Here is a 21083-nt window from a genome sequence, read left to right as displayed (position 1 = left end):
AACCAGGAAGCATCATGGTGGGCCACTGCTGTGAGCCTCTGGACGGCAGCTCCCACAGTTATCAACAAAGGAGACCTGGCAAAGGTTACCTAAAGTGCCCAAAAAAGGGGCCCGTGCCAACCGCCTCACAAGAATGACAGTTACTAGAAGAACACCAGATGGTGACATGTTGGTCATTTGTGGTGAGAAGCTTGCACTGGAGGTGTGACCCCTGATGTTGCAAGAGTCAATTTGGGGGTTGTGTTCTGTAAAGTGCAGGCTTCCCTGGTGGTTCACATAGTAAAGAATCTGCCTGCAATGCAGGAGACCCGGGTTCAATCCCTGGGCTGGGAAGATCCCCTAGAGAAGGGATAGGCTACCCACTCCAGTATTCTTGCCTGGAGAATTCCATGGACAGAGGAGCCTGGTGAGCTACAGTCCATGGGATCACAAAGAGTCGGACACGACTGACAGACCAACACTTCACTTACTGTATTTTCAAATATGAAATGAGGGAGCGTGCGTGTGTGCGTGCACGTGTGTGGGATGTATTATTCTCCAGTAAATCAACAGCACGCACAGTGTCAGCAGGAAGCCAGAAAGAGCAGGCAGCCTGCCATCATCGCTGCCTGCCGGCCCATGGGGGAGCAGTTCCAGCTCGGTTGTTTTTTTTGATTACCAGACCCAAGTATGGAAGGTTCCTAAGCATACATGTGAAATCTGTTGGCCTTCTCTGAGAAAATGGGTCAGATGGTCAAATCTGATTGGAAAATTTTCTCCTAATTAAGCAAGCACTGGCCAAGCCAAGTCCTACCCACTGCCTCCTGAAATATTCCCACCTTAAAAGGGCAGCCTGAAAACCCTCTGCCAGCCTCATATGTATCATCTTTTCTGAGTGCAATAGTAACACTGATTACTAAGACAGCAAACTAGTCAGAGTTCCTCTCACACTCTCAGATCCACGGGAGGCTGAAATCTGCAGACAACAGACTCTTCTCTCATGAGCTCTACTTTTGCTCTGGCTGAGTCAGTTGTCTTTCTTCTCCCGTTTGTATTGATCTGCATTTATTCTTCAATCTCACTGCTGGCTGTGTATCACATAATTACGCAATAAACCAAAGTAGCCCCTAACCTGGGGCTAAAATAGTCCCTGCTGCTGCTGCTGCTGCTAAGTCACTTCAGTTGTGTCCGACTCTGTGTGACCCCATAGACGGAAGCACACCAGGCTCCCCCATCCCTGGGATTCTCCAGGCAAGAACACTGGAGTAGGTTGCCATTTCCTTCTCCAATGTGTGAAAATGAAAAGTGAAAGTGAAGTCACTCAGTCGTGTCCGACCCTAAGCGACCCCACGGACTGCAGCCTGCCAGGCTGCTCCATCCATGGGATTTTTTAGGCAAGAGTCCCTAGAACAGTACAAAAGAGAGCTTACCAAATGCTTCCTAACAGTAAATATTTACAAAAAGTTATTAGATATAAACAAGACATGTGAACTACTAAACAAACAAAAAACCATTAAAATTTAAAAATAGTCTGTCCTCAGATTGCTTCATGATTGTCTTTATATTCTCTTATAGGTTACATGGCATATCCAACAAATCACGGAGAGCCCTATCCAGGTGACCCACACCAGGAAAAAAAGTTGGTCCTGTATCAAAAGACTGGGAAATAAATGCCTAAGTTGAAAGTTAAAATACAGGGTTTCAGAGAGGTAGAAGCATAGAGTCTGTACTTTAAATGAGTTTGGGGGATGATCCAAGAAACACTAAACCACATTCATAGGGGGTTTTCCACTACCAACAGCTGCCATTTATTGAAAGGCAAATACTGTTTCAGGGGTTTTACATGCATAAATAGATTAAACTCTAACAAAAGTTCTTGGAAGAAAATATTTCAACATTCCAGTTTTTTATACATGGAACAGGAGGCTCAGTGATTCTCAGGAAGTTGCCCACAGTCATAGCCAACAACTTAAACCTCATCTGTGGGCTCCAGAGATCATGCTTTTAGCCAGTTAGCACTCTGGTCTCCCCACGTTACCCTTTGGTCAAAAGACATACCATATGATAGGTATTTGAGAACCATGGGACAAAGAAACAGAAACACCCAATCAGATAATGGCAACAACGACCATAGTGGTGGCAGTCAATTTTTTAGAAATGCAAAGAGGCAATGAATAAGGGAAGTGGAATTTAATAAACACATATGGGGGAGAGGGGCCTGGATTCAAATCCAGACACTCACTTAAAACTTCATTTTCATATATCAAATGTAAGCTGCTTCTATAAGTAATTCCAAAAGAGGCATTCTAAAGATGTTCTCTGGTCTCAAAAAGAGTGCACAGGTACACGGGAGGCAGCCATGGTTTGGGAAATGTTAACAGCTTCTCACCTGTCCCAGAACTCTTGTCTAGAGATTGCACCGCCACAGGCAACTCCCATCTCTCTTAGCTGGCCTTATCACCTTGGAAGCATTTAAGATCCCCGCCTGGGAATGGTGCTGCTCATATGAAAACAACGGCTGCCCTCTCATTCCTGGGGAAGGAGGGCAACAATATGAACATAAAGGGTGAAGAGGGCTTCCCTGGTGGCTCAGTGGGTAAGAATCCGCCTGCCAGTGCAGGGGACACAGGTTCAATCCCTAGTCTGGGAAGATCCCACATGCCTCAGAGCAAACTAAGCCCACAAGCCAAAACTACCCATGAGCCCTAGAGCCCGTGCTCCGCAACAAGAGAAGCCACTGCGACGAGAAGACCGCACCCTGCAACGAAGAGTCGCCCCTGCTCTCTACAACTAGAGAAAGCCCACGTGCAGCAATGAAGACAAAGTGCAGCCAGACTTAAAAAAAGGAAACAAAACGGGCAGTGACAAGTCTACCAGCACACGGTGGAGCTCTAAAGAGGAGAGGGATGGCATCACATAAAGTTTCAAAGCGTGGTCCGAGGGCTAGCAGCATCAGTACCACCTGAAAACATGTAACACGTGCCAGTCTTTAGGCTTTGCACCAAACCCACTGAATAAGAGGCTCTGAGGTAAGACCCAACAGTGTGTTTTAACAAGCCCTCTGGACGAGCCTGCCATACGCTAAAGGTGGAGGACCCACTGGTCTAGTGGGCTGAAAGCTTAAATGATGGAGTTGGATACACTGGATTTAAATCTTGGGTTTAAATCCAGACTCAAAGATGACAATGTGACTTAAGAATATTGGTCAAGTCCTGATTAACTTGAAGTGATGAAGCAGGTGGAAGAGTTGGAAAATAGTTAAAGTGGCAAAAAAGTAGAGACTGAAGATCACAGCGGAAATGCACAGGCAAGGCGCTGAGGACCCGTCTCAGACACACGGCAGTTCTGTGCTCCTGAACCAAACCCAGTGCCCGTCAGTGCAAAGATGGGAAATCCCACAGAGGTTCAAAGACAGCCCAGGGTTCGATACATGCAGAGGTTCCTGGTTTCAAAGTTATGCAGTCCGAAAGTCCTTAGGGAGGGAGACAGCAACCTTAGGAGGCTGAAGCTAGGAGGAAACAGAAAGGCAACATTGAGTGCTCATCACCACCCCAGACTGATGGGAGCACTCCCAGCTGTCAGGAGCATGGGGCAAAAAACCCTCTTGCACTATTGGTGAGAATGGAAATTGATTACAGCCACTGTGTAAGACAGTATGGAGATTCCTATACAAAACTAGAAATAAAACTACCATATAAATGAATAATAGCACTACTGGGCATATACCCTGAGAAAACCATAATTGAAAAGACACATGTCTCTCAGTGTTCGCTGCAGCACTATTTACAACAGCTACGACATGGAAGCAACCTAAATGTCCATCGAAAGATGAATGGATAAAGAAGCTGTGGTGCATTTTTTACAATGGAATATTACTCAGCCTCAAAAAGGACCACATTTGAGTCAGTGCTAATGAGGGGGATGGACCTAGAACCTGTTAAACAAAGTGAAGTAAGTCAGAAAGAGAAAAAAAAAATACTGTATACTAGAGGATATATATGGAATCTAGAAAGATGGTTCTGATGAACCTATTTGCAGGGCAGCAGTGGAGACAGACACAGAGGACAGGCTTGTGGCCACGGGGTGGGGACGGAGAGGGAGGGATGAATGGAGAGAGTAGCATGGAAACATATACACTGCCACATGTAAAACAGAAAGCCAGGGGGAGTTTGCTGGATGACTCAGGGAGCTCAAACTGGGGCTCTGTGACAACCTAGACGGGTGGGATGGGAAGGAGGTTCAAGAGGGGCAAATCTATATCTGTGGTTGGTTTACGCTGATGAATGGCAGAAACCAACACAATACTGGAAAGCACTTACCCTCCAATTAAAAATAAAAATAATTAATCAATAAATAAAATGGCACTATCTCCAAAAAAATATAAAAAAGCCAGCTAGAGAAACCAGTGCATGGGCAGTGGAGAGGAAGAGGAGGTAAGACAGAGCTGGGGAGAAACAAAGCTGAAACTCTTGCTTTCCTGTGGGTTTGAAAACAGAATCCACAAAGTATTCTGACAAAGGCACACACAGAAGACCAACTACAAAGGAGGAATATGTGTTTGAACAGACGCCAAGAGAAAGACTGACTTGACTTCGTACTGTGTCAATAGCTTTGTTTGTTGACGGTAGAATTATCTTGAGTTTGTGGGGGAAAATTTCGAGGTCCACTCTAAAGCCTTCCTCAGAGACTCATACCCGGGTTGCAGTGTTTTCTCAGTGAAACACTCCTAAGGAACATGGGAACAGGATGAGGGTGAAACCAGAAATGAGGGAGGCCCCCTGCCTGCCCGCACCCAACCACCAGGCCATTTCTCCCTGAGGCATCCAGAGTCACGGAACCTTTGTGCCTGACCTCCAAGATCTCTTAATTTTTTCCTTACTACATGGTCTACATCCAACCTCAGTGATTACAAGCTTTTATCACCTCACACACAGACTACAGCAACTATCCTTTTTAAAGACATTAACTGTGCAAACATGAAATATAAAGTATACACCTCAACTTATATACCAATCATCAAGGATAAATACATGTCACCACCATATTGTCATATTCGCTTTATGATTGCTACTTCTGTTTTTAAAGAACAAATTACAGATTTAGCTGAAGTCCCATACCATCCTTCTTTCTCACCTTATAGGTAGTCATTTTCCTGAAGGTAATTTCCATGCATGGTTTATTATGTTCCTTCCTCTCCTTGTGTCTATAAACAATACATTGTTTCTCTTTGTATTTTTAAATTCAACAGATTCATCTTCTAAAATATCATTTCCTCTGTGCTCTGGTGTCTTCATACACTAAAATATGCGCCCATTTGAGAGACATGAAAAAGCTATAGCCTTATTGATTTTGCATTCTAGATTGCTTATGAGGCTGAGTATCTTTTCCTATCTTTACAAGTAAGTAGAATTTCCTCTTCTCTCAAGTGCCTGTGCATTATCTTGATCTTTTTCCCTAGTGAGGGTGCTCAGTTACTCTGTCATATTTGACTCTTGTGACTCCTTGGACTGTAGCCAATCAGGTTCCTCTGTCCATAGGGTTTCCCAGGCCAGAATATCAGAGTGGGTTGCCATTTCCTTCTCTAAGGGATTTTCCTGACCGAGATTGAACGCACATCTCCAGCCCTGGCAGGATTCTTTACCTCTGAGTCATTTGGGAAGCCCCATTTGGAAAACATATTTTGCCTACTATTTTAACTTTCCTTAAGGCAGGTTTGTCACCCTTCAGAACTCTTACATCACCCTACGTTAATAATAGAGTGTTTAAATTACTATAGCTTTCTAAGAAATTGGGATTAGTTGTGAGTCTTCCATATATTTTCACACATACAAACATATCTATATATTTATTTTTCAGTCCTGCAGATGAATACCATGGTTGTCTGGATCTAGGTGATGATAAGCTGCTTTAATATACTGATCTATCTTCCAGAGACTACTTTCTCTTAACAGTTCTGATAAATTTCTTCACAGATTGAGTGAATTATCTATGTAGATAAACCTATCACTTGCAACTGACAGTTTCATTTTTCTAATCCTGAAGCTGTTTCTTTTTCCTTTCCTTATTTCCTGACTTCTTTGTTACTTATTATCTCCCTCTACACTAGAAAAAAAGTTCCATCAGGGAAGGAATGTTTGACTGCTTTACACTGCTGTCCTCAATGTCTAGAGCTTACCAGGTAGAAGACATGAATAAATTATTCATTGAACAATGAATTTTGCATTCCTAGAAAAACCAGTTATAACTTGCAGTTACAGATAAACAGAAGTAATGCTGGACTTGACTAATTTTTTATGAATTTTAGGTAGGACCCATATTGAGTTTAAAATTTTATTGGTGTGCATTCAATTAAATGTTGCTATCTTGATCTGCTAGCTTCAAGCTAAGGTGAGGAATTTTTTTTTTCCTCTTTCTGTTCTCTGAAACAAACTGAATCTACTTTTTGTTTTGTTGTTTTTTGATTCATTTATTTTATATTATGAAGACTATTTCTTTCAAGATCATAGATCCATCCAGATTTTCTTATTATCCATTTTTGTCTATATCTTCAATTTTTGGCTTCAAATTTCCATTTCATTTTCTTATGATTTTTAAAATGCTTATCTGAAGTTCTGCCCCTATAATTCATTACTAATGATTATGTTTGCCTCTTTCTTCGTTTTACTTGACCAAATCTACCAGAGATTTACACATTTTATTAACTTTTTCAGAGAGGGAGCTTCAGGTTCTGTTGATTTACTCTGAAATTTCTTTTTCATTATTTTCTCTTGACTAAAACATTTTCTTTATATTATTTTGATCTTGTTCTACTTATCACTTCCTGAGGAAGGTACGTTAAATTATTCCACTAAATTTGTGTCTCTGAAATTCCATTTCTCTTGCACCCATTTCCCCAACAATAGAGCAGATGGAGGACACTAAATAATTCTTAAATCCCTGAAAACTCTGAGAATCGTTTAGTCTCTGATTTTCATTTTCCTCGAAAAGCACCTTCACTAAAGTGCTACTGAATACAGAAATCATTAAAGGGTCTTAAGAAAGGTGAAAAACAAACAAACAAACCCAAACTCATAAAAGGGTCCATAGCAACTACCATATGATCCAGCAATCTCACTCACTGGTGTTTATCCAAAGAAACTGCAATCAGGGTCTGCAACCCACATTCACTGCACTATTATTCGGAATAGCCAAGATAGGGAGACAACGTAAATGTCCCTTGATAGATGAATGGGTAAAGAAAATGTGTGGTAGATACATACAATGAAATATTTTCCACCATAAGAGAAAAGGAAACCCTGCCATTTGTGACAACACAGGTGAACTCAGAGGGTGATATGCTAAGTGACATAAGCCAGACAGAGAATGGCCAAAACTGTATGGTATCTCTTACATGCAGAGCTCTTTCTTAAGCCATTCCCACAGAAACAGAAAATAGAAATGGTGGTTGCAAGGCTTGGGGGAGAAAGGTAAATGGGGTAATACAGGTCAAAGTGTATGAAACTTACCATAAGAATCTAGCACACAGCATTACTATAGTTAATAACATGTACAGTGTACTTAAAAGTTGCTGAGCTGATATGCATTCTCAACACATACACACAGAGATACACACACAATATGAAGTAATGGATGTGTTAGTTATTTTGATCTTGGTAATCATTCTATATGTGTCTATTCTATATGACATCATATTATCAAGTTGCATAATTTAAAATATACATAGTTGTCAATTTTATTCCCAATTATTCCTCAATAAAGCTTTTTTTTTTTTAAAAAAAAAAGGTCCATAGTATGCTGACTCTGAGCACAAGTGCTACACAAATTTTCAAAAAATTTAAAGAAAATTAATTTTATAGTTAAAAGTCAAAAAGAAAGGAATTAAAGTCATTAAACATACCTCCATGTACCCTACCCAAAAGCTATGTGACTAAAATCTCTGCCTGGCTTTGTCTTCAACCAGGATCTGTGACAAGGCCAATCTTCTATTTTTTTTTTTTTTAAACTGTGACTTGTTCAAAGCCAACAGTATACATGAAAGCAAGACAGTGAAAACCAAAGACGAGAAGACATGGTTTAGTCACAGTCACCAGGGACAGCACAGGGACCTAACCCTGAAAGGTCTCAGACTATCCAACACACAGTCAGGGAACTGTGACCTCACTGTGTTATTCAAAAGGAGATGAACATTCTCAGGCAGGTTTTTACCTGTATGTGCAATAATATGTGTATATTATTAAACATCTACATTAAATAAAAATGCCTCATTACCTAGACTAAACATGGCCTAATTAAAGAGTAAATCAAATTCATAGGAAAAATAATTTCTATGAGGCGCAACAAGCTTGTTTTAATCTGGAACCTGAGTAAGGGATACACATACCACTAGAATCCTGAGCTCGATACCATAATCTCAGAAACAAGATAGTAGGACACAATTGCTTAACCTGGGTGACCTCAAATTACTAAGAGAAGGTACATCTTTAACAGACTGCAGGTGTGCCATATTCGGTAGCCCATAAGTCCCAGGAGACAGTGTATGAGCAATACCAGCGCTCTGATACTGCCTGTAATCCACACACAAGCAGTTGGTGGTGTGATGACACTCAGTGGGATGTAGTAGGCACAACCAGTGACAGCAAAGAGACCAAGGAATCCTGTGATCACATTTTAAAGTACTTCCCTAACCTTGCTGCATACTGGGAGACCAGTGAAGGGGGCACCTTTGCCCTGCAAGTAGACATCTGTTTGTAAAAAATTTAAATCTCAACGTGATGAGTCAGAAGCTACCTGCAGGAAACGTCTATGTAACCGTGAACAAGCCACTTCTCTCTGCTGCTTGCTCTGCATCCATAACATAAAATATACTGCTTGTTGAATTCACAAGGAGGCCCTGAGAATTATCTGTCCAAAAGCTCCAGAGAAAAGGCATAAATAAAACGACCAGGGTAGTATCATTTCAGGTACCCAATGAAGGGCTGAATTTGGATCACCTTCTGATCAGGGCCACACAGGCTCACAGGTATGAACGTTTAAGAAAGTAAACATGTAAAACTTTTTGGTTCATAAATCTCTTCATTTTCTCCCATGCTTCATCAGTCACTCAAAGAAACAAAATACGTTTCCTCCCTCTGGGGCTTAATTAGTTCTTTGTGTTGTCAGTTTCCATGGCCATAATCCATAGGTTTATGATACCAAACGAATATGAGGGACCAACTGGGAGGGCAGGATACGGGAAGGTGAGAGCAACTAAAAGCTCCTGTGCACATGGTTTTCTGGAAGGCATCGGGGGTAGAAGAACAGAGAAAGGCAAACTTCCAAGGTTCCGGTAGGAAGGAAGTCAGACCAACTGGATACAAGTGGCCCTGAGGAACTCGGCCAAATGACTCATTTGGAGGATGCCGAACAAAGTCAATGACAGGACCTGCTCAGAGCTAGTCTCAGACTCAAGGTCACTGTACGGAATACTGTAGGACAAAGCATTACTCTGGGAGGGCTCCCTGGGATTCATCAACCCAAGGGGAGGGTTGTTTTTATTTTAATAACAACTTAGTTTAGACCCAACAGCATGTGGCCCAGGCATTCTGTGCCACCAGGAGAGAAGTCTGATTTCCTTTTTACCTCAGGGCATGTGCTGGTCCCAATTACTTTCCACCAAAGCAAAAGTGAGGTCAGAGGCCAAATAAGCAGTTGTTATTGTCTCCTTTCAATACACTCAGATGCAATATGATGAATGACCTACTTCATGCACCTCACATTGGTGTATCTTATAGAAGAGATGACATCTACCCACCCCAGTAAGCATTCCTGTCAGGTCCCCATTTGCAAAGCCTCTACAAGCTGCACTCTAGGTGAGAGTATGATATTGCCTAGGTTAAGACTTCCTGTAGTGATATTTTTGGCTTAGCCAAGTATTTTATCGGATCTAAGAGGAAGTGGAAGAGAGAAAAAGTGGGAGAAAACAGAGAAAAGGAAAGAAATATTATCAGAGAAAGAAAGAGACAAAATCCTTGGAGAAGCCCAGGCCAAACCAGAGGGGAAGATGACCTCTAACAAACAGCTGCCTACACATGGCTAGGCTTGTCTGCTGGACATCTCTAGGAAACCCAGTCCTAAGGCCCATGTTCAGTGGGGCTGTGATGAATCTGGAGGGTTAGCTTTCTCTTAAAACCGTTAAGTACTGAGCCAGGAAAATCACCCCCATCATTTCATAAAAGCAAACCAAAGACCAGATGGGTGGGAAGAGTAGAGCCAGTATTTAAAAATATATACATCACACTATTTCAGAGCGGTGACAACTTCACTAAATTATACTAAATGATGTGAAACTCTCAGTCTTTTGTTGTTCTAATACTGGAGTCTGAAGAAATGCAACATGACAAAATACTGCCACATATGAAGAAGTAATATTCTAAACAGCAGAGATTTCAGAAGATGGGGAAAGTCCTCTGGGACTGGTCCATGGCCTGTTAGGAACTGGGCTGCAGAGCAGGAGTGAGCAAAGTGAGCGCTGAGTGAGCAAAGTTTCATCTGTATTTATAGCTGCTCCCTATGGCTGCCATTACCGTCTGAGCTCCACCTCCTGTCAGATCAGCAATGGCTGATTCTCATATTAAATTCTCATATATCACAATGTAATATAATAGAAATAAAGTACACAATAAATGTAAAGTGTTTGAATCATCCTGAAGCCATCCCCTACCACTCTGTTCCTGGGAAAATTATCTTCCATGAAATTGGCCCCAGGTGCCAAAAGGTTGGGGACCACTGCCTTAGACAACAGCTTGGAGGGATACCGCAAACCCTTGTGATCCAGAGGAAAACACCCCCTGCCCAAAAGTGGAACAAGCCATCTTCATAGTCATCCCAACACTGAATTTCTAGGCCTCTTGCTTTCGCCAAGGCCCACAAATGTCATCATATATTGAATCATGTAAAAGCTAATAGTCTCACAACTGACCAAAACTATGGTATGTTGCATAACAAGCTCAAAAATAAATAGTGAAAACAAGAGAAAAAAGAAAACCAAATGGTCATTTACTCTAAGAATCCAGGCTTGTGTTTATGCTCCACATGAGGTCCGAATTGAATCTGGGCTTGAAATCCACCAAACTCACACGCTTTCTCGAAGGAGACAGGGTGGGAGCCGTTCAGGATATCATCCCGAGCCTGCAACACAAGAGGAAGCAAAAAGTATCAGGAGCTTGGGGGGACCAACACAATTTCTCCAGTGCCATGATCCTGGCACCCAAGCCTCCCTTCTCCGGGGAATGAGGGGAAGCATGTCAGGCAAGCCAGACTGTGGCATTCATTCAGGACGCTGTGAGCAACTGCAGCGCCGCAGAATTAACGCAAAGGGAAAACAAGTCCGTGCCCATATTGCTTATGGATGGAAGGCATCAGCAATGTCCAGTATATTGAAACTAAAGCTTAAGTGTAATCTAGGGAGGTAGAAGTGATTGTGAAAAATAAAGGGGCAAAGGGAAATCCTTGTATAATGACCAGATTCATAGGGGACAGAAATGCAATATATTTTTATGACCCTAAGTGATAAATAGAAAAATTACCTAGAAGTAAAATCAACCCAATCCTCACCCCAAGATAAACAGAACAGAGAAGCACTCAGTACTGCACACGTTTCAGTGAAATTATAAGCAAATACACAGTCCTAGAATCAGGAAGGCACTGCACTTGAAGTCTTTCTCCTGTTTCCTGATCCCTCACTTGTGTTGCTGTTTATTCCTTTTCTTTCTGTCTTTCCTTTCTCTAGTTAAATGACCCCCCAGAGCACTCTCAGATGTACACTCTGACCTTTGGCCCTGAGTCTTAAACCAAAAAGCATTTTCTTATTGTCTGGATATCTCTCTCTGGCCTACCAGCCTCATTTCTCCAAGCCCTTCCTCCATCCACTAACTTGGGGGCCAGAAAATGTTCCCGTAAAATGCCGGAGAGTAAACAAATTACATCTTCTGGGCCATGGGTCTCTGTCTCGACTGAACTCTGCTGTCAGAATATGAGTGCTGCCACTGACAATACGTAGACAATTATGCGATAAAGAAGGGGATTTACTAATGTGCAATACATAAACAAATGAGATGTGGTTCCAATAAAACTTTAATATTTATAAATACAGGCGACACTGTGGCTGCATTTTGCTGACCCTTCCCCTCCCACATTATTTCTATGAGCCAACAGGTTGATAAGTAAAAGGAGAGGAAAGGGAAGGAATACAGGGAAGAATGAAAGAAGTAAGAGAGGAAGGAAGATGTTTTCCTTGAGCCAAAAGGAGTCTTCAGGACTGTCTAGTGAAAATCCACATCTTAGGTACTGGGTAACTGCAACTCAGATAAATTGAATGACTCGTCTGAGTTTAAACAATTGGTTAATGGTAAAAATATAAAATGTTATTGAGAGTATATCTTTCAGTTAATGAGAAATACTGATTTTCTGACCAATATCCATCCTTGTTTTCTAGAAGTGAGCTAAGAAAGCGGTAGTACATGTGAATGGTGAGCCAGGTATGTTCTGCAAAGCCAGGAGACAGAGAGAGACAGCAGTGGGCTACCAGGATCTCCGCTGGGAGGCCAACCAAAGCCCCTCTCTCAGGATGGGTGGCAGCTCACAGTGGACATCAACCTGACCACAACTCAACATGATTGAAAAGAGCATGTCACAGACACGGCAAGAACCAGAGCCGAGTTCCTGCCCTCCACCAGCCACAGCTGGAGTTCTGGAAAGCTCACCAACCTCAGGGTCTGAGCATTCGATACTGTACCTGAACATAGAGCAAGTTCAGCTGCACGGGGTCTCTTGAGTCCACATTCTGATCAGAGTAAAAGAACTTCCGTCTAAGCAGCAGTGTTTCATTTTCATCTACTCCTTGTTCTCTGAATGTTCGGCTGTGATCCAGCCAATTTACTGCAATGCAAGATGACATATGAAAGAACTGTGTCTACTTTTCCTCTTAGTTCAAGGGGATTAACCAAAACAGCAGCATGATGCAGATGCGGATTTTTAAAATGCTCATATTCAGTTATAGTTGCTTCTTAGATTAAATCTGAGCTCTTTAACTTGGCAAAGTAATTGGATGCATACTACATGACATATGAAAAAGCAAATGACAGAAAAGTTCACAGCTATTCCTAAATTAGTAAAACCCCACAATGAATTAATAATATGCCCATTCCTTGGGTGGAGGAAGAAACAAGGAAAACAGTGCTTTAAGCCAAGACAATCAAGTCTGCATTTTCTTTTAAGTCAAGACTGGTCTTTACTCTGATTGTGAAATAATTTATAAATTCTGAGGATCATGAGTTACTACCCTTGACCTTAAGCAGAAAAGAGGAGGAAACTGGAAGTAACTGGGACCAGGAGAGGACAGGACACTGAGGGGTAGGGGAGGGCAGAACCCTGCACATGGCCCACCAGTAATCTCACTCATATAGAAAATACTGGCCTGATACCTAGATGCATGGAGATGGATCATTCCTCTATACTTCCCACAGCTCTCATTCCTACACTCCTCCCCAGGCTTAACACACACACACAGGTACTGAGAGCAACTATTCATTAACAAGCGTTGACTTTAGCACAGGGAATGTATCGAATCGACTTCCTCTCCCACACTAGCCGGGAGAGCATCCCGCACAGTATAATCCTCAGGATTTGTCTACCAAGCTCTCACTGGAAATTGAATGAGGCAAAAAGAAAAAAAGAGAGAGAGATTGGACAAAGGGTTAGAGGAGATGAAAGCTCCACTGAAGACCAACGAACATAAGGACAAGGATGACATCTTCCCAATGCAACAGCAAGAGAAAGAACAATGAAAGAAAGAAAGAAGTTGGGAAGGTCTGAGTGAAATATGCATAAAGTATGATCCTTCTGGGAAGGTGGCGGGGGGCGGGGGTCAGCCAGTGCACAAAACACAGGCTTTGGGGACACATGGTGTACACATACTTGTTTTTCTGTATATTAACTCTGTAGCCATAGAAAAGGATTTTCCTGAGGTGGGATTATATTACTATTTTGTAACCCCTAAGGAAATAATGGATTGAGGCAATAGTCATCCAAGGCTGTTAATGTCACAAAAAGGAGACAATCAAATTCAGCTTCCCAATGGACGTACCACATAGGAGTCGCTATTCTTAAACACAGATACACATATCTGATCAAGCCTCCAGAACTCAGGAATTAAAAGGGACATACGAACATGTTAGATGACACGGCAGGCATCTAACAAAATCCAGAATGTAGAAAATTTTATACAAGTAATAATCCAGGTTTTTCCCCTCAATAATTACAAGGCAAAAAAAGAGAGATGGAGAGAAAGCCTTGGGACTAAAAGAGTTAAGCAGCCTATCATCCAAGTTTATTTGGACCCTAGTTCAAACTGCTAACAAAAAACATTTTTTAGAAGGCCATGGAGAAACTGTAAACATGATGCATATATTTGACATTAAAAGATTACCTTTTAGGTGTGAAATGCTATTATCACTTTTTTCTCCCTTAAGGGTCTTTTTCTTTTAGTGACATAGACCCAAATGTTCATAGATGAAATAAAATAAAGGAATAAAGACCCCTGTTCTGGATCAGACAAATTATGGGAGAGGAGAGAGGCCGGGCAGCCCATGTGCCCACATCACACTTCCTCCCTGGACACTCACAGTCGTCATCCGTGTGAAGCTTGGCCTTCAGCTTCTCCATCTTCCTCTCGTCTCGTAACAGTGTCCTGTCTTTTTTTAGCGTACCCGTCCCTTCTTCTTTCTTTTCTTCAATTGTTTCTTGGATTAAAGAGTATTCTTCATAGTTCGTAATTCCTAGAATTATCAGTGAGTTTAAGAATTAGATTAGTGACTACATTGCCATCAGTCCTTTTCGTCCTGGGGCCTGTAATACTCCAAAGAGTCCCTGGGAAGGAAGGACAGAAAGAAACCTTGCCAAGGTGGAAGGTCAGGGTCACTCCAGGGAGCATACATCAAGTAACTAGCCACAAAGGAAGGTCCTCCACTAGTTAAATCACATTGCAGTGTCATGCTAAAGTCTCCTGAGTAATAAGAACAAAGTAGAGATAGGACAGAGGAAGGTAAGACAATGTCAAACAAGCAGTGTCTGAAGGACCTGAGCTTCATGTTCATGATGAGAAAAATAAGACAGGAAAGGCCACTTTCTTCAGATATTCAAGAGGGTTCATATATTGCAACATCTGTAAGACGTAACCAAAAAACCAAACGAACATTTTGGCCAACCCAATAGAAAGGAGACAGACTTGTTCTTTGAGGAGACGAATAGAAGCAAGGTGGGGAGGCAATGTCTAATATGATTGTACAGGCTGTCCCCATGAGTTTTCAGGAGGTAATGGGGGTCAGTGATGCTTAGACAGAATCTCCTAGTCATGGGTGGGAGCCCGAACCATATGATTTCAAAAATATTATTTTCAATTTGAGAATTCGTTTTATTTTGAAAGGGAAATAAAAGCTCTCACTTGTGACACAGAGAGACGCTTAAGTGTTTACAATACCAGTTAGCCGGTTTGCAAATCAGGAAAATGAACACACTCTCCTGGGATTGCGCCAAAGTCAATGTGTTATGATATGTTCAAAATTGCCCAGACACCCAAAGTGGGTGAAAAACGGAGAGGCGTGTTATTAAAAACAAAGCGAAATCCAGAAGCTTGGCATGTGAATGCTCACCTATCCTGCTGCAGATAGTAACCAGGAGTTCCCCGACCGTCTTGGAGTCGTCCACCATCACCGTCTTCACGGATCCATCGAGCATCCGAATTTTCTGAGGTCTCTGTTTCTTTTTATACTCCAAAATATCCTAGAGCAAAATCATGCAAACATTTTATGTTTCATGGGAAATTAGGTAATAAACTTGGACATTTCTCTTTAATAAAAGAATTTTCTCTAGCTCCCTCTGATTCCCTCCTTCTAATTTTTCACAAGATTTTTGCCACTATACAGAATTTCCAGTGCTAAACTGCTTACATAAAGATTTCTTTAAAATCTGATAGTAAAACTGCACACCCAGAAGTACTACTTATAGCTCACAGTTACTGAAAATGAACCTCTGTAAAGTCAAAGTAGCATATGTCCTTCTGAAAGGCTGAGAATGATCTGCTGTAATGAGAATTAGCAAAGGAAAATGCCTACTTGCTTTTTGAAGAGATTGTGCTTGTCCAGTGGTCTCTTACACAGTAATAAGCGAATTGTATATATATGTCATAAAGGACATAAATAATGCCCCCATAATTCTTCATGTAATTGTATATCACCATAAAAGTGGTTTTCACAATAATGGCAAGACCAAAAAGTTAATAAGTTTGAGAGTTATGTTTAAATAAGAGATTTCTCTTTTACTACACTTCTTAAAAATAGAACTATGGAAGGAAAATTAACTGGCATCTCATACTTTACTCTCATTTATGGAACATTGACTAATCTGATATGTCTATTCTGTACATCAAAATCCAGTATATCTCAGAAGTTTGATTAATCTGATATGTATATTCTGTACATCAAAACCCAGTATATTCAGAAGTTAAGTTGAACAGAATATAACACATTTTAAAAAAACTGAAGTATATTTGATTTACATATTGTTTCAGGTATACAGCAAAGTGATTCAGTTACAAATGTACATTTTTTCAGGGCATCTTCCATTATACATTATTATATGATACTGAATATGGTTTCCTGTTACTCATTACTTTTTACTCATTATTTCTTCCTACTTCCACAACACAACCATTTTTGTTGTTAATATTACTGATAGTGATTAAACACAGCTAATATGAACTTTTTATAAAAGCAAAACACTGGTTATGATTTAACCTCTGACAACCTTAGGATTGGTAGATAGATTGATAGCTTGATAGACAGAATGAACAACTTCTTTGTTCCCTCTGGACCCTTACTTTCTATTACCAGTCACCAGGGGACTTCCTACATACTTAGAGGAAGATGCTCTATTTCATAACTACAAAGGTCCAACAGCGGCATGATCATGAGAATGATCTGCTGTAACTGAAATAGAAATAGCTTAAAATCATAGCCTCATGCTGCTTTAATTACTCTGTGAAGTTTCAAGAATTTGGACTGTTGATATTTCCTATCACTAACCTGGACAGACTTTATAAAATACATTACATCAAAACTATTAAACGATGCTCTGAAATAAAAATAGATTTTCTAATCTCTTCTTTTCTTTGAAGCATAATCATGTTGGCTTCTATGGAAGGCCTAGGGACAAAGTGATGAAAAATCAAAGAAAGATCAACAGCATACCCCATTTCGCAACATGTAGTAATCCAGTGTTCTGCCCGCTTCCAGCCAAATTCCTTTCCTGGGGTCTTCATCCGAGAGAAATAGCCCATAGTCAGAAGCTGGAGGAAAAACAGAAGGAAAAATAAAAGGTAAAGTGGTGATGAACCCATCACTGACTTCCAGGCCCTTGAATCCGCTGACTTGGCAGGATGGGAGGTGGGGGTGGGGGAGGCAGTCTCCTTCACCAGAGAAATACTTCATTCTCAAAACATGAGCACCCACTGGGACTAAAACAGATTGAGAATAAGAGCTGAGCTGCCAAACCAACACCCACATACGAGGTTCAGGTTTCTTAAAACCAATGGGCAGTAGTTGTGTCTAAAGTTTAGGGAAATGCCAGAAACAAAGCAGTCTAAATTTCTTGTTAACTGAACTGGGCTTTTGTTTCCTACCATGTGCTTTAACAGTCAGGCCAAGAACTCATGAGAGACTATGGAAATAATCACTCAAGTCCAAGGCCACTTAGGTAAAGAGGGGCTGATCGAGACTTTATACTTGGCATAATCCTTCTATCACCCCCACATGGCATTACAAAATAAAAGAGAAAGTTCCCCATCAGGTGAAGTCTCTGCTCCCCGTACCATCAAGTTATGAGTAAAGTTGGAGAGTTAAACCCTGTGTTCTTCACAGAAATCCCTTACTCTAACCCAGGAAGTACAAGATGGTGGAGGCAGGAGGAAAGCGGTATCATTTCCTGTCTCAAGATTTGTCTCTTCCTAAATGTGATTCAAGGAAACCTCAGAGACCCAGATGAGGGCCAGAGCTCCTGTTGTTTCTTAGAAAAACAACTTCAAGATCTATAAAGGTTTGTATCTTCACCAGAGCTTTATAGCAATCCAACTCAAACAAAGTTTAAAAAAGTCTGAGAATAAACAGTAACAGAAAAGTAAAAACATCAGATATGATTGGATAACCAGAACTTGGGAACCTGGGCAAACTTTATTTTTTTGCAGGGGAGGGTTAATCTACAAATACCAGTGTTTTGAATAATATAGACATTGCTTTTGGACCAAAAGATTCATGGTTTTGTGAGTAACAGAACTTTTCAAGAAGACCCATGCCTAACAATAACTGTCTCTGAATGTTTGATTTTTATGATTCCTATTTTTAAGTAAAGTTTTATTCCATTTTCACACTAACGGCTTATGAATTCAGGAGTAACCTCAATTTCTTATGCATCAGTCAAACACTAAATAAAGGAAGGAAATGTAGAGAGAAGACAAAGGGAAATGGAAAATAAACTTGTATGACTGACTTGTTTAAACTCAGATTAACTGTGGTCAGTGGTTTAACCAAACATTAAACAAAACATGTATCACAATTTTTTTTAAGATTTTTTTTTTTGAGATAAAGATTAGAAGCCCCTGCAAAGTACTTGAAATATGATGCTTGCCCTGGGTCCTAATGGCAGTTCCAGTCTTCTTCAGGCTGCTGGCAGTAGAAACAGGGCTCAGGATACACAAAAGCATAACTGTTAAAGCAACTTCATCTGTACTCTATAGGCCTTTATATCAAAAAGTGATTTGTAAACTGCAGAACATGTTGCTGAAGTATGAAAGGGACATGATGATGATGCCGGTTCACTGGCAGAACTACAATGATGTCATTACAAGTTTTACATACGAGGCGAGTAAGGTCCAGGATAAGAATTTCATTTGAAACATATACACTAGCTGACCTGTGCACATATGCAGAGCCTCTGTTTCCTTAGCTACCAAGGGTAAAACATACAAACACATTTCAAGCAGCCAGCAAATAACCAAGGACCTACCTTGGCCAGTTTGCGCCTCGGGTACCCTTTCTCGAATGACTCGACATGCATCGTACACAGCCGTTGATGGCTCAAACTGCATGGTCTTCACCACATTGCAGTGGCGAACACAAATCTTTAAGGACAGAGCCACCATCTTCCCAGGAGATTTGAGGACTCTCACTTAGAGTGTCTGGAAAACACAAAGGGACAAACCGTGACATTCATGATAACTGGCCAAAAAAAAGTTAGACTCTGAATCAGCTTTAACAATCGAAAAAGAATAAAATGGCAATTAAAGAGAAGGCTTTGGACAAAACTACAAATTAAAAAATAACTTCTGAAAAATTTAGAATACAGTTTTGGAGTTACCACAGCGTGGCAAGGAGAGCCTCCTAGAAGGAGGAACTATGGGCGTTCACCAAGGCTCCTTCCTCAGCCTGCTCCCTACTTGGGGTTTTTCCAAGTGTTAGTCAGTCGTGGCCAACTCTTTGCCACGGACTATACAGCCCACCAGGCTCCTCCGTTCATGGGATTCTCCAGGCAAGAATCCTGGAGTAGGTTGCCATGTCCTCCTCCAGGGGATCTTCCTGACCCAGGGATCGAACCTGCGTCTCTTGCATTATAGGCAGATTCTCTCCTGTCTGAGGGGCTGAGGAAGCTGTTGGGTTTTCCCAAGGGAGAGAGAAGTTTCCCAGGTGAATGTCCTCCAGGTGAGAGGCAGAGCACCCACTTCTGTCTCCTGTAGATACCTGTCAGTACCCTCAATCACAGGGCTCCCTCCCCAGCAGCTCCTGGGCACAGAGAAGAAGCACCTCTGCCCTCTGGGGGGTGCTTCTCACAGCCAAACTGCACCACGTCTGTACCAGAAGACTTGGCTTGTAGGCCCAGACCCATCCCCAGGAGATAGCAACTGGCCACTCTGCTTCCATTTCCTCACAAGAGAACTACGCTGTCTGCCTTGCATAATTCATAGAAGAACTGAATCCTGAGCGGACATCAATGCCAGGCCAATGCACAGCCGTCACTAATGAGGCCAGAGTGAGATATTTTAAACACTCAGTGTGCCAGGCAGCTTCACACTCTTCAGGGGTCTCAATGTAGAGAAAAAGATGATTTAGTTGTTCTTTCATTCAGACAAAAGCCTGGGATATTTTACTTCTTACCCAGTTCCATGGCTTTAAAAATAGGTGCTTAGGCTAGGTTTGAATTATTTCACAAAAGCCTTCTTTTGCCATTTTAAATCCAACCATTAAATGCACTTTCCAAGTTGATGGCTTCTAGGTTATTTCAATTACCTGTTCTATTCCTTGGCCAAACTTACCCCTGACACCCAGCCCAGTCCAGTCTCTATCAATGCAGGCCTTGGGTGCAAAAGGGAGACACTTCTCTGCACCTGAGGGGCCACCCAGACTTACCCAGCTCACTGTCATTCTGGCAACCAAAATAAGGCACTTCGCAGCGAGTAGCTATTAGAATCCTAGAATGGCATGGACAACAAACCTTCAGGAGTGGCAAGCTCACACTCCTTTCTTATCTTTCATTAGAGAATCGACAGGAAGTAAGCACCACACTTCCCTCTGAGAATGCAAGCCCTAAGAAGCAACAAGGTGGCCACAGGCAGAGAGGGCAACAGGCTGACCAGGCAAGGCCTGGGGTGGGAGCCTCGATCTGCTTCTCAGCAAGCCTCACTGACCACTAGCTTCCTAATATCAAGCAACTCTGGTCACTTGGCTATGGAGAACACTTTTAAACAGAAGCTCTGGTATCCATGGGCAGGGTGTACACACACTCTCGTGCAGCAGCCATTTGGTCTGTCCAACTGTAAAGTCATTCTGACCTCTGCTTACCTTCTGCATGAATTCTGTCCATGAAAACATGAAAATATTTCTTACTTGAGAAATATCAAGATATACTTCCTAACAAACAACAACAGTGTTTGCTGACAATCTGCTCTAAACGGGATTAATTGACTCTAGTCTGGTCATTAGCTAGACTGAATTATTCAGAATATCTGATGGCTTTCCATCTAC

General features: G+C 41.6%; 1 protein-coding gene across 8 annotated transcripts in view; it reads right to left on the bottom strand.

Annotated features, from left to right (window-relative positions):
* TLN2 (talin 2) overlaps positions 1-21083 on the bottom strand; it is a 509872-nt gene that overhangs the window by 192416 nt on the left and 296373 nt on the right. For all 8 annotated transcript variants that reach the window (XM_055435636.2, XM_055435634.2, XM_055435641.2 and 5 more), the window contains 6 exons: positions 19072-19243; positions 17262-17359; positions 15666-15795; positions 14640-14792; positions 12752-12894; positions 11018-11145 (listed from right to left, as the gene is read on the bottom strand). In XM_055435636.2, the coding sequence (XP_055291611.1) occupies positions 11018-11145; positions 12752-12894; positions 14640-14792; positions 15666-15795; positions 17262-17359; positions 19072-19207 (788 nt within the window). In that variant the 5' untranslated portion in view covers positions 19208-19243. The remainder of the gene's footprint in view (positions 1-11017; positions 11146-12751; positions 12895-14639; positions 14793-15665; positions 15796-17261; positions 17360-19071; positions 19244-21083) is intronic.

The sequence above is a fragment of the Moschus berezovskii genome, chromosome 9, assembly GCF_049115385.1.
Source record: "Moschus berezovskii isolate FMDL1 chromosome 9, NW_MosBer_1.0, whole genome shotgun sequence".
Lineage (NCBI taxonomy): Eukaryota > Metazoa > Chordata > Mammalia > Artiodactyla > Moschidae > Moschus > Moschus berezovskii.
The sequence above is the reverse complement of the archived record's forward strand: the minus strand, read 5'-3'. Positions and strand labels throughout refer to the sequence as shown.